Below are 12,824 nucleotides of genomic sequence, written 5' to 3' on the forward strand. Positions count from 1 at the left end.
TGTGACCTTGTGTGTGGAAGAGGAAATCCTTGGAAGACAGATGTTATTTTCTTTCTCCTCTTACTCCTGATTCTTCTGTTTCTTCTTATTCCTATTTTGAATGATGAAGAAATTGAGGCTTTCAGGTGTTCTATCTTCCTCATGGTGTAGACCTAGTAAGAGCAGAGCCAACGTATTACTCCAGGTTGTAAGTAAGTCAGGTAGAGATACTTCTATGCCAGAGCCCCTGACTTTATTCTAGGCATCTCATTTGTTCAGGCACAACCTGCTAGGATTTTCCTCAAAGAAGCCAAGAGAAAGAACAAAATAAAGACTCTTGGGAAAATTTCCTTTTCTTTGAGATAGTTTTTCTATAAATGGCAGCCAGCTGAGGACCAAGCTCAGGTGCCAGGTCTCTGCTCATCTATTGTGCATGGAGCTTTGGGCACTAATCCAGGTGACTGCACATTCGCTTCCTATCCAGATCTGAATCTCTAGCCCACACAGCATTTTCAGTCCTGCAGCCCCCTTGAGTCCAATGTTCAAAATGTCTGCATCATTGCACAGTTACCCTGAGGCGTCTTCAACTTTTTACCATTTTTACACTCGTCAATGCTTCTTTAATGCCTTTATTTCCCACCAAGAGCAAGAGAGGTCCTTAATCTCATCCCCTGTGGGTGCCCGGTGCTCCCACGTTGCACGTCACATGGTGACAACTGAGCAGTTTGTTGTTGCTGTTGTTGCTGAAGGTTGTGAGATCTACCATGAAGGAGGAGCTGGAAGCCGCAGTGACAAAGCCCTCTCCATGGGACTTGTTCCGCGCATCCATCCTGCTGAAACAGATCTTGCTCTTGTCCTTTGTGAGGTAGGATTCCCACAAAGAGCATCAAACAGAGAGATTGAGCCTGTTACTTGTTATTTCAAAGGGTGCGACAGCTTGTGGGGGCAGATTGGGAGAGAAGAGATGAGAAAGCTATGAAGATCATTCATATGTTGGAAGGTGGTCAAAATATACAGTGAGGAGCTTTGCTTTTCCACATCACCCTACTGGGGTCATCGTGGCAGACCGAGCATGATAATTTACACTTGATCTTAGCCAAAAGGCCGAGAAGCAATGAGCATGATAATTTTAATCATGGTATAGATTTTAACATCAGTTGGGTTTTTTGCTTGTTAGTTTTCATTTTAATAAGGATAAAATTGCAAACAATAAAGTAAACCAGCGGATACTGCTCAAGCTAACATGTCCAACATCTCACATGGTTATTCCTGTGTGTGTGTTTGTGACAAGAGCACCTAAAATGCATCTTCTTAGCAAAAATCCTGAATCCAATACAATGTTGCTTAATCATCATCTGTCAAAGTATCATGTTACGTACTTCATTAAATATAATAAAAATATATGCTGCAAGTGGAGATTTATGAATATGTAAGCAGGGCCCAATTCAAAATATTGAAAAAATACTAAAACTGTGGAGAGTTCTACCAGGTAGTCTCCACAGTTACACTCCCCACCTAACAACAAAATAAACTCAAAAACAAATTTTTTGTGATACAATAGTTTACATCAGTCTTGAAATCATGTTCATGCAAAGATGTTTTCTTTAAAATAAGCCATGCTTTTATGCCTTAATACCAACCACTGACTGCCTGGACCAATGTTGTCCTCATCCGTGAGACATGGGCTCTAAACCTTATGACATGTACCTTTCTTGGTTCACCGCAGATTTGCAAACTCCATGCTCTTTTATGGCCTGAATCTGCACATACATCACTTGGGGAACAATATTTTCCTGATACAGTGTCTGTTTGGACTAGTCAACATCCTGGCAAATTGTGTTGCTCTTTTGGCACTGAATTACATAGGCCGCCGCGTAAGCCAGGTGCTGCTCATGTTCCTAATGGGAATCTCCATTCTGGCCATCACATTTGTGCCTCAAGGTAAGAAACGAGGACAAATTGAAGGAAGAAAATCACCTGTCTCCTTTCCTCAGCCATTGCATGGATTACAGCTGTCCAGAGTCAGAAGAAAAAGAGAAAGAGTGTCTAAGGATTCTCCTAAGTAAACTGAGGTTGCAGGATAGGTTCTGCAATTAAGTTGCTGGGAACAGAGTCAATAGTGGGTAAAGTTCAGGATGAAGATGTGGCTGTCTTCATCACATCCATCCCAAAAGCATCTGGAAATTCGTGCCATTTATTCCCATCACTTTATCTAGGACATCAATGTGTCATGTGCCCTTGGGCCAATCAAACTTGTCATTGTGTGTGACACTGTTGTATCCACTGACATGTCGTTGTGTCCCATGTGAGGAACCAACTATTGCCACTTCCTCTGTCCGGGCTCTTCCCTATTACTGAGCTTCAGTGGCAATAGGCTCCTTGATCTCCAAGTAACCACTCGTGAGTCATGGATCAGGTCACCATAACTGCAACCTTGGTTTAGCAGAGTCACCTTTTTAAAAAATGATTTATTTTATTTAATTGAAAGGTAGAGTTACTCACAGAGAGAGGGGTGGGGTGAGGAGAGAGAGAGTGAGAGAGAGCGAGAAAGAGAGAATCTTCCATCTGCTGGTGCATTCCCCAAAAGGCTGCGATGGCTGGGGCTGGGCCAGTCTGAAGGCAGTATCCAGGAGCTTCTTCCTGGTTTCCCGTGTGGGTGCAGAGGCCCAGGCACTTGGGCCATCTTCCACTGCGTTCCCTGGTGCATTTGCAGGAAGCTGGACTGGAAGTGGAGGAGCTGGAACTTGAACTGGCACCCTCATGGGATGCTGTGACTTAACTTGATGTGCCACAGTGCTGGCCCCAGCAGAGTCATTTAGATTTCAAGGAAATAAAAGTCCCTTATTTTCACACTGAGAAGAAATGTCCAATAGGAACAAGGCATGAAACAGTTGAGACTGTCTCTTAGAATCAATTTCCTTAAAAGAAATGGTCCCATTAAATGAATAGAGATGCTCTGGTGGCCATTATGCTTCACCTAAACCCCAGGGAAGTAGAGCATTTTACAGGGCCTCCAACCCTCCTCCTGGAGTCTGCTGCCCCACAACAGCACACAAGGCCACGTGCTTCCAATGATATCATGTGATCATGAGAGGTTTTTTTTTTTTAAATTTTAACTAGGTGGAAAAGAGATTCTGAAAATACCTTTAAGCTATTCTTGAGCTTGTCCATTAAACAGGAGTTGCTTCTTTCTGTGACTCTGTTCTTTTTTTTTTTTTTTTTTTTTGACAGGCAGAGTAGACAGTCAGAGAGAGAGACAGAGAGAAAGGTCTTCCTTCCGTTGGTTCACCCCCCCAAATGGCTGCGACAGCTGGCGCGCTGCGCTGATCCGAAGGCAGGAGCCAGGTGCTTTTCCTGGTCTCCCATGGGGTGCAGGGCCCAAGGACTTGGGCCATCCTCCACTGCACTCCCTGGCCACAGCAGAGAGCTTGACTGGAAGAGGAGCAACCGGGACAGGATCCGGCACCCCAACCGGGACTAGAACCCGGGGTGCCGGTGCTGCTGGCAGAGGATTATCCAAGTGAGCCGCGGCACCAGCTGTGTGACTCTGTTCTGCAATACCAATTTTGCATTTACATCTGGATCCTTAAAATATAGATGTTATTTTATTTGATAAATTATATCAAATTGTATGTATATATACAGGAAGGGAGGAGAGGAGAGGAGAGGAGAGGAGAGGAGAGGAGAGGAGAGGAGAGGAGAGGAGAGAGAAAACTTTCATCTACTGATTCACTTCTCAAATGCCCATAACAATTGATTGGGTCAGACTGAAGCTAGGAGTCAAGAACTCCAGCTGGGTCTCCCACATGGGTGGTGGGGATTCAAGTACTTGAGCCATCACCTACTGCTTCCCAGGCTGCACATTAGCAGGAAGCTGAATTGGAAGTGAAGCTGGGATTTGAACCCAGGGACTCTGATAGGGGATGCAGGTGTCCAAAAGGCAACCTAACTGGTGCACCAAATGACCACCCTGCTTCTAGGTTTTAAACTGCTCAGTGGCTGATGAGTTTAACATCCCTAGTAATTGCCCTCTGGCCATCCCACATTCCACATGGAGGACCTGAGAACAATGGAAAAATAATGAAAGCAAAACTCTTGCCAGACTCACTTTGTCCCCTTATCTTTTGTGAATCTCAGATTTGAAGTGACAAAATGATGCCATATGATGCAAATCCTTCAATGTGTCAGTCACAATAGGTAGAGAAGTCACATTTCTTGGCTATCAGACACCGAACATTCTCTGCCTGCGTTCAGTCTTTTCCTCAATGAATCTTGCACTGCAAATATCTCCAATAGGATCTCTTGTGTCTGACATTTGGGGGATAGTGATTCCTTCTACTCTGGCTTTCTAAGTCTCACTGGTCTTTTTTTCCAGAGATGGATACCCTGCGTGTGGTATTGTCTACTTTTGGAGAAGGAGTTTGTGTGGCAACTCTCCTCTGCTCTATTACTCAAGGAAATGAACTGATCCCCACTTCATTCAGGTACAAAATCTCATGGATACTTTATGAGGTCAACATGGCTCTTTCCAGCTCATTGAGACTTATAGAAGAAACAAACAAAAAGTAGGATAGTTATGCAAACATCAGCTGTGATAGTAACAGCAACAACAAAAAGGATAGCCTGATTTTACAGGAAGCTGATTTTTACCTTTGATGGATCGACTCAACTCATGTAGTCTTTTTTTTTTTTTTTTTGGACAGGCAGAGTTACAGAGTGAGAGAGACAGACAGAGAGAAAGGTCTTCCTTTTCTGTTGGTTCACCCCCCAAATGGCCGCCACGGCCGGTGTGCTGTGACTGGTGCACTGTGCTGATCTGAAGCCAGGAGCCAGGTGCTTCCTCCTAGTCTCCCATGCGGGTGCAGGACCCAAGCACTTGGGCCATCCTCCACTGTACTCCTGGGCCACAGCAGAGAGCTGGCCTGGAAGAGGAGCAACCGGGGCAGAATCCGGCACCCCAACCGGGACTAGAACCCGGGGTGCCAGCGCCGCAGGCGGAGGATTAGCCAAGTGAGCCGCAGTGCCGGCCGACTCATGTAGTCTTATGATCACGGAAAGAGTGGGTACTATAGATAACAGTATTTTGTTTTTATTTTTATATTTGGTTTACATTTTTATTACTATAAAGAGAATAGATTAAATGTAGTTCATAGACACAATTCTAAGAATATAATGATACTTCCTTTCCTCCCTCTTCTCTCTCTCTCTTTCCTTTCTTTCTCTTAATTTTTGAGAGAACATATTTTAAATTTACTTTATAGTCAAAGGCTTAGTGTTCCATTACATAAAGAGTTCAACAAATAAAAAAGTAAAAAGATTTGTCCTACAGGAATATAGACAAGTGCTATAAACAATAATCAAATTAAAAAAAAATGTCGGGGCCGGCCGACAGCGGCTTAATGCCCTGGCCTGAAGCGCCGGCATCCCATATGGGCGCCAGTTCGAGACCTGGCTCCTCCACTTCCAATCCAGCTCTCTGCTATGGCCTGGGAAAGCAGTGGAGGATGGCCCAAGTCCTTGGGCCCTTGCACCCACGTGGGAGACCTGGAGGAAGCTCCTGGCTCCTGGTTTCGGATTGGCACAGCTCCACCCATTGCGGCCAGCTGAGGAGTGAACAAGCAGATGGGAGATTCTCTCTCTCTCTCTCTCTCTCTCTCTCTCTCTCCCTGCCTCTCCTCTCTCTGTGTAACTCTTCCAAATGAAAATAAAAAAATCTTTTAAAAAAAGTCAATTTCACTCACAATCAGTAAAGTTTTTATACAGTTTTTATACTCTCTCTATATTAACTACTACAAATAAGAGAAAACATTTGATATTTGCCTTTCAGGTTCTGGCTAATTTCATTAAGCATAATGATCTCCAGTTGCATCCATTTTGTTTCAAGAGTCATGATTTTATTTTTTTAAGTGGCTGAGTAATTTATACCACGTTTTCTTTATCCAGTGACCTGTTGGTGGATATCTAGGTTGATTCCATATCTTATCTATTGTGAATTGGGCTGCTATAAACATGAGTGTATATGCTAATTTCATTCCTTTGGATATATTCTCAAAAGTGAGATGGCTGGGTCATATAGTTGATCTATTTTTAGTTTTCTGAGGAATATCCATAGTGTCTTCCATAATGGTTGTATCAATTCACATTCCCACCAACAGTGTATTAGGGTACCTTTTCCTCCTCATCTTCACCAGTATTTGTTATTTTTGGATTTTGGATGGGAGCCATTCTGACGGGATGAGGTGACATCTCATTGTGGTATTTATTTGCATTACACTGATGGTTAGTGATCCTGAGCATTTTTTCATGGGTCTATTGGCCATTTTATTGCATCCTTGGAAAAACGGCTATAACAGTATTTCTAAAATATTGAAAATGTGTCTTGTATGCTTGAAAAAAGTTGCTATCAATTAAGAGAGCTTATTTAAACTGCAAGATTATATTGTGAGTCTAAACAGTCTGTTCTGGTGTCCCCCATAATCAAAGAAAAATAATAAATCATGACATATTTATGAACATTTTTCCAAATAATTTTTGTGTTGCTTGTGTTCCAAGGGCGACAGGTTTAGGAATAATTGCAATTTGCGGTAACTTTGGGGCTGCCCTGTCTCCGCTGATGATGATTCTAAGGATGTATTCTGAACCCCTTCCTTGGATCATCTATGGAATCCTCTCCATCGTCGCTGGCCTTTCTGTCCTCCTTCTTCCTGAAACCAGAAACCAGCCTCTGCCTGACTACATTCAGGATGTGAAAAATAAGTGAGTGAACCCTCTGGCTGCCCCACTTCTCTGTGCCACAGGTCTGTGATGAGCAAGGCAAAATGCCAAACAGGGACGCTGTCTCCTGCACAGGCTTACACCAAAGTCCTTGGATCTAGCTTCTTTCCATGTGGTCAGTGCCTTCGGCTTAGGGACAGCATTGCTGCATCCTTCAGTGACTCCACTGATCCTACAGACCAGATCTGGCCAGCCTGCACCTGTAGCTTCAGTGGTGAGGAGGCCACGATTAGATCTTCTCTGCTCTACCTGTCCTGATGTGACATACATGTTCCTAAAGGCATGTTAAAATCATGTACGAAATCTAATGCCACATCTCATCCCCCAGATGCTGTTTGCCCACAGCTCCATAAGTGCTGGCACTGTAGGGGAACTGTTACAGGACTACGTAGCCCTGTAGCTCTGAGGCTTGCCCTGCTGGCCAAGGACACTGGAGGAGACCAAATACAGGAGTAGGGCCTTTCCCATGAACGACAAGGCATCTATGGGTAGGGGAACTGCTGTGTTGCCTGTTGCAACCCTCATTGCATCTGGATGTCACTAGGAGGGAAAGTGTTCAAGAAAGACAAGAAAAGGGTGGTAAATAAAATAAAATAAGGAGATTTAAAAATGATGATTAATTGGGTAGGACTGGAAACCTTTTGTGGGCCTCCCTAGTTAGTTCCTAAGAGCCCCCTGGGGAATGGCAGGAAGTCTGAGGGTGGCGTGGACACTGCCAGATCTGCCTTCCCAGCCGCTGCCAGAGAGGCTGGTCTGTGACTTAAAAAAATTATTGTACTAAAATCGATTTAGTTTTAAAATGAATTTTAAATATCCCCATATGACACATTCTTAAGATTTTATTTATTTATTTGAGAGGTAGAGTTACAGTGAGAGGGAGAGACAGAAAGGTCCCGGGGTTGTGGCTTTCGCCCAAGCTGGTGGTTGAAGGATGAGGGTGTCTGCTTTCTTTGAGCCCTTTCATGTGTGTGTCTGTGGTTCTCACTGCAGGGCCAGAGCCTCAACCAAAGCAGAGCGGGAAGACTCTCTGGACAAGGTGACCCGCTTTTAGGGAATTCCAGGAGCTGACTGCTGTGCAACGTGCAAGAGAAGACAAAACCCACCTGGATCATTCGTAGATACTGGCAACATTTAGAGAGTAAATAAGCACACGCAGAAGAAAAAATAGATTTTATTTACAATTGTGGTACCAAGTGACTAATGTAAATTGTCAATGACTACTCACTCTAAGAAATATGAAGAAACCGGCGCCGCGGCTCACTAGGCTAATCCTCCACCTGCGGTGCTGGCACCCCAGAGTTCTAGTCCTGGTTGGGGTGCCGGATTCTGTCCTGGTTGCCCCTCTTCCAGTCCAGCTCCCTGCTGTGGCCCGGGAAGGCAGTGGAGGATGGCCCAAGTGCTTGGGCCCTGCACCCGCATGGGAGACCAGGAAGAAGCTCCTGGCTCCTGGCTTCGGATGGGCGCAGCGCGCCAGCCGCAATGTGCTGGCCAAAGCGGCCACTTGGGGGTGAACCAACAGAAAAGGAAGACCTTTCTCTCTGTCTCTCTCTCTCTCTCTCTCTCTCTCACTAACTCTGCCTGTCCAAAAAAAAAAAAAAAAAGTCTGAAGAAAAGGAACGAGGGTTTCAATTTTATATTAGGCCACACAGTTGCCCAGAACCTTAAATTAATTCATAAAAGAAGATATTGAGTTTTAATTGGTTATTTCTCATAGGTATAGCTTTTGATGTTGTATCCTGTTATTTGCATTTTTTATTTTGCTAAAATTGTGTAAAATTACACTTTTTTTCCCCTAGGGGAGAAAAATACATGAAATAAACAAAAATTGAGACATCTGAATCATCCTTACTCTTCTTATTTGGTTTTCAGCCACTCTTGGGTTTTCTCCTTGTAGAAATCAACAAATTATTCCCTTAGACTAATATAATATATTTGTATTTGAAAAATACAGAATCATGATATAACATTTGTGTAATTGTAGATATTTAACATGCTTCTGGATTGAAGACAAAATAGATTTTAAACCCCAATTCATCCCCAATTTTTACTACAGTAATTGAAAATATTTTTAAATTTATCTAGAAATGAATAATAGACAAGAAGCTATTGAAAAATAAGATTCATAGAACAAGGTTGGAGCTGACTGGTATAAATCAGAATGAGCTGCAATACTCTAAATTGTGATAGTAGATACATGTACAAATCAAAACAAGTCCACATAACTAAAAATTAAACAGAACAACTAAAGCATATTACTTCAAAGAAAAGTCTCCTCAAAATCCAGGAAAAAAAAGATGTGTACAATAAACCAAATGCCACAAGTTTAAAAATAGGCAGATTTGACAGCTTACTTGTATAGAACTTCTGGAAGACAAAATATTCATAATTTATGAGGGAAATCTAAGCAAATATTTACAAAAACAGTAAAAGCTGTGAACTTTTGATAGTGTATCTATAAATGATTTGTACTTTCTTTGTAATTTTTGTGTCCACAGTTACAAAAGGATTATTCGATGTTTCAAAACTATTGTAAGGTATTGTTAAAAATCAAGTGCAAGGACAAACTAACAATTGTCAAAATTTAAATATATCTAATACGTATGATTCTTTTATAGGTCCATGAGAAGGAAGACACAGTATAATACTAAAATGTTCAAAAGGCAAGAATATATAGTTACATAAAAGAAAAACTCACAGGGTTAACGAAAAGCTATATGAATCAACAGAAAATTAAACACGTAAAAAATAGAGTGAGCGGCAGGCATTTAGCACTGTAGCTAAGACATCACTTGGGATACTCGCATTCCACATCAGAGTGTCTGGGTTCAAGTCCTGCCTCTGCTTTCTAATACATCTTCCTGGAAGAGTGCACCCTGGAAGACAGTGATGATGGGTCAAGTACTTGGGTTCCTGCCAGTCTTATGGGAGACTTGGGTTTAGTTCTGGGCTCCTGGCTTTGACCTGCCTTAGTCTCAGCTATTGTGGATGTTTGGGGAGTGAATCAGAGGATGGAAAATCTTGTTCTGTCCTTCTGTCTCCGTTTCCCTCTTTTTGCTTTACAAATAGATAAAAATAAATAATTTTTTTTGTTCTTTTGACTTTTATTTGCATATTCAATATTTTTACATTTTTTATTTAGTAAATATAAATTTACAAAGTACAGTTTATGGATTACAATGGCTACCCCTCCATAATTTCCCTCCCACTCGCACCCCTCCCATCTCCCGCTCCCTCTCCCATTTCATTCACATCAAGATTCATTTTCAATTATCTTTATATACAGAAGATCGATTTAGTATATATTAATTAAAGATTTCATCAGTTTGCACCCACACAGAAACACAAAATGTAAAATACTGTTTCAGTACTAGTTATAGCATTACTTCACATTGGCCAACACATTAAGGACAGATCCCACATGAGAAGTAAGTACACAGTGACTCCTGTTGTTGACTTAACAATTTGACACTCTTGTTTATGGCATCAGTAATCTCCCTAGGCTCTAGTCATGAGTTGCCAAGGCTATGGAAGCCTTTTGAGTTCGTTGACTTTGATCTTATTCTGACAGGGTCATAGTCAAGGTAGAAGTTCTCTCCTCCCTTCAGAGAAAGGTACCTCCTTCTTTGATGGCCCCGTTCTTTCCACTGGGATCTCACTCGCAGAGATCTTTCATTTAGGTCTTTTTTTTCCCCACAGTGTCTTAGCTTTCCATGTCTGAAATACTCTGATGGGCTCTTCAGCCAGATATGAATAGTTTAAGGGCTGCTTCTGAGGCCAGAGTGCTGTTTAGGACATCTGCTCTTCTATGAGTCTGCTGTGTATCCCACTTCCCCTGTTTTATCGTCCTCTCCCTTTTTGATTCTATCAGTTAGTATTCACAGATACTAGTCTTGTTTGTGTGATCCCTTTGACTCTTAATCCTATCATTATGATCAATTGTGAACTGAAACTATCACTTGGACTAGTGAGATGTCATTGGTCCATGCCACCTTGATGGGATTGAATTGGAATCCCCTGGCACATTTCTAACTCTACCGTTTGGGGCAAGTCCAATTGAGCATGTGCGAAACTATACATCTCCTCCCTCTTTTATTCCCACTCTTATATTGAACAGGGATCACTTTTCAGTTAACTTTAAACACCTAAGAATAATTGTGTGTTAATTAAAGAGTTCAACCAATAGTATAGAGTAGAACAAAAAAATAGTAAAAGGAATAAAGTATTAAGTTGCTCCTCAACAGTCAGGACAAGGGCTGATCTTGTTTCTCATAGTGTCCATTTCACTTCAACAGCTTTCCTTTTTGGTACTCGGTTAGTTGTCACCAATCAGGGGGAACATATGATATGTGTCCCTTTGGGACTGGCTTATTGCACTCAGCATGATGTTTTCCAGAACCCTCCATTTTGTTACAAATGACCGGATTTCATTTTTTTTTTTACTGCTGTATTGTATTCTTCTTCTTTTTTTTTGACAGACAGAGTGGACAGTGAGAGAGAGAGAGACAGAGAGAAAGGTCTTCCTTTGCCTTTGGTTCACCCTCCAATGGCCGCTGTGGCTGGTGCACTGCAGCCAGTGCACTGTGCTGATCTGAAGCCAGGAGCCAGGTGTTTCTCCTGGTCTCCCATGTGGGTGCAGGGCCAAAGCACCTGGGCCATTCTCCACTGTATTTCTGGGCCACAGCAGAGAGCTGGATTGGAAGAGTGGCAACCAGGACAGAATCTGGTGCCCCGACCAGGACTAGAATCCGCTGTGCTGGCACTGCAGGCGGAGGATTAGCCTATTGAGCTGCAGCGCCGGCCGACTGCTGTATAGTATTCTATAGCATACATATCCCATAATTTCTTTAACCAGTCTACTGTTCATGGGCATTTAGGTTGATTCCAGGTCTTAGCTATTGTGAATTGAGCTGCAATAAACATTAATGTGCAGCAGCTTTTTTGTTTGCCAATTTAATTTCCTTTGGGTAAATTCCAAGGAGTGGGATGGCTGGATTGTATGGTAGGGTTTTAGTAAGGTTTCTGAGGAATTTCCAAACTGACTTCCATAGTGGCTTTTCCAGTTTGCATTCCCACCAACAGTAGGTGCGTTTCCCTTTTCCCCATATCCTCGCCAGCATCTATTGTTGGTAGATTTCTGAATGTGAGCCATTCTAACTGGGGTGAGGTGAAACCTCATTGTGGTTTTGATTTGCATTTCCCTGATTGCTAGTGATCTTGAACATTTTTTCATGTGTCTGTTGGCCATTTGGATTTCCTCTTTTGAAAAATGTCTATTGAAGTCCTTGTCCCATCTCTTGAGTGGGTTGTTTGTTTTGGAGTTTCTTGATCTCTTTGTAGATTCTGGTTATTAACCCTTTATCTGTTGCATAGTTTGGAAATATTTTTTCCCATTCTGTTGGTTACCTCTTCATTTTCCTGACTGTTTCTTTTGTAGTACAGAAACTTCTCAATTTGATGCAATCCCAAATGTCAATTTTGGCTTTGACTGCCTGTGCCTCCAGGGTGTTTTCCAAGAAGTCATTGCCGGTACCTATATCTTGCAGGGTTTCTCCAATGTTCTCTAATAATTTGATGGTGTTGGGTCATAGATTTAAGTCTTTAATCCATGTTGAATGGATTTTTGTGTAAGGTGAAAGGTAGGGGTCTTGCTTCATGCTTCTGCACATGGAAATCCAGTTTTCCCAGCACCATTTACTGAATAGACTGTCCTTGCTCCAGGAATTGGTTTTGGATCCTTGATCAAATATCAGTTGGCTGTAGATGTTTGGATTGATTTCTGGTGTTTCTATTCTGTTCCATTGGTCTATCCATCTGTTTCTGTACCAGTACCATGCTGTTTTGATTACAACTGCCCTGTAGTATGTCCTGAAATCTGGTATTGTGATGCCTCCAGCTTTGTTTTTGTTGTACAAGATTGCTTTAGCTATTTGAGGTCTCCTGTACCTCCATATGAATTTCAGCATCATTCTTTCCAGATCTGCGAAGAATGTCTTTGGTATTTTGATTGGTGTCACACTGAATCTATAAATTGCTTTTGGGAGAATGGACATTTTGATGACATTGACTCTTCC

The 12,824-nt window shown here is 42.2% G+C and overlaps 1 protein-coding gene across 2 annotated transcripts in view; it reads left to right on the forward strand.

Annotated features, from left to right (window-relative positions):
* LOC100337844 (organic anion transporter 7) overlaps positions 1-8,595 on the forward strand; it is a 32,491-nt gene extending 23,896 nt beyond the window's left edge. For both annotated transcript variants that reach the window (XM_008274342.4, XM_008274343.4), the window contains 5 exons: positions 729-844; positions 1,706-1,920; positions 4,355-4,463; positions 6,532-6,735; positions 7,744-8,595. In XM_008274342.4, coding sequence (XP_008272564.2) covers positions 729-844; positions 1,706-1,920; positions 4,355-4,463; positions 6,532-6,735; positions 7,744-7,804 — 705 coding nt within the window. In that variant the 3' untranslated portion in view covers positions 7,805-8,595. The remainder of the gene's footprint in view (positions 1-728; positions 845-1,705; positions 1,921-4,354; positions 4,464-6,531; positions 6,736-7,743) is intronic.
* The last annotated feature ends 4,229 nt before the right edge of the window (positions 8,596-12,824 follow it).

The sequence above is a fragment of the Oryctolagus cuniculus genome, chromosome 1 (assembly GCF_964237555.1).
Source record: "Oryctolagus cuniculus chromosome 1, mOryCun1.1, whole genome shotgun sequence".
NCBI classification, from domain to species: domain Eukaryota; kingdom Metazoa; phylum Chordata; class Mammalia; order Lagomorpha; family Leporidae; genus Oryctolagus; species Oryctolagus cuniculus.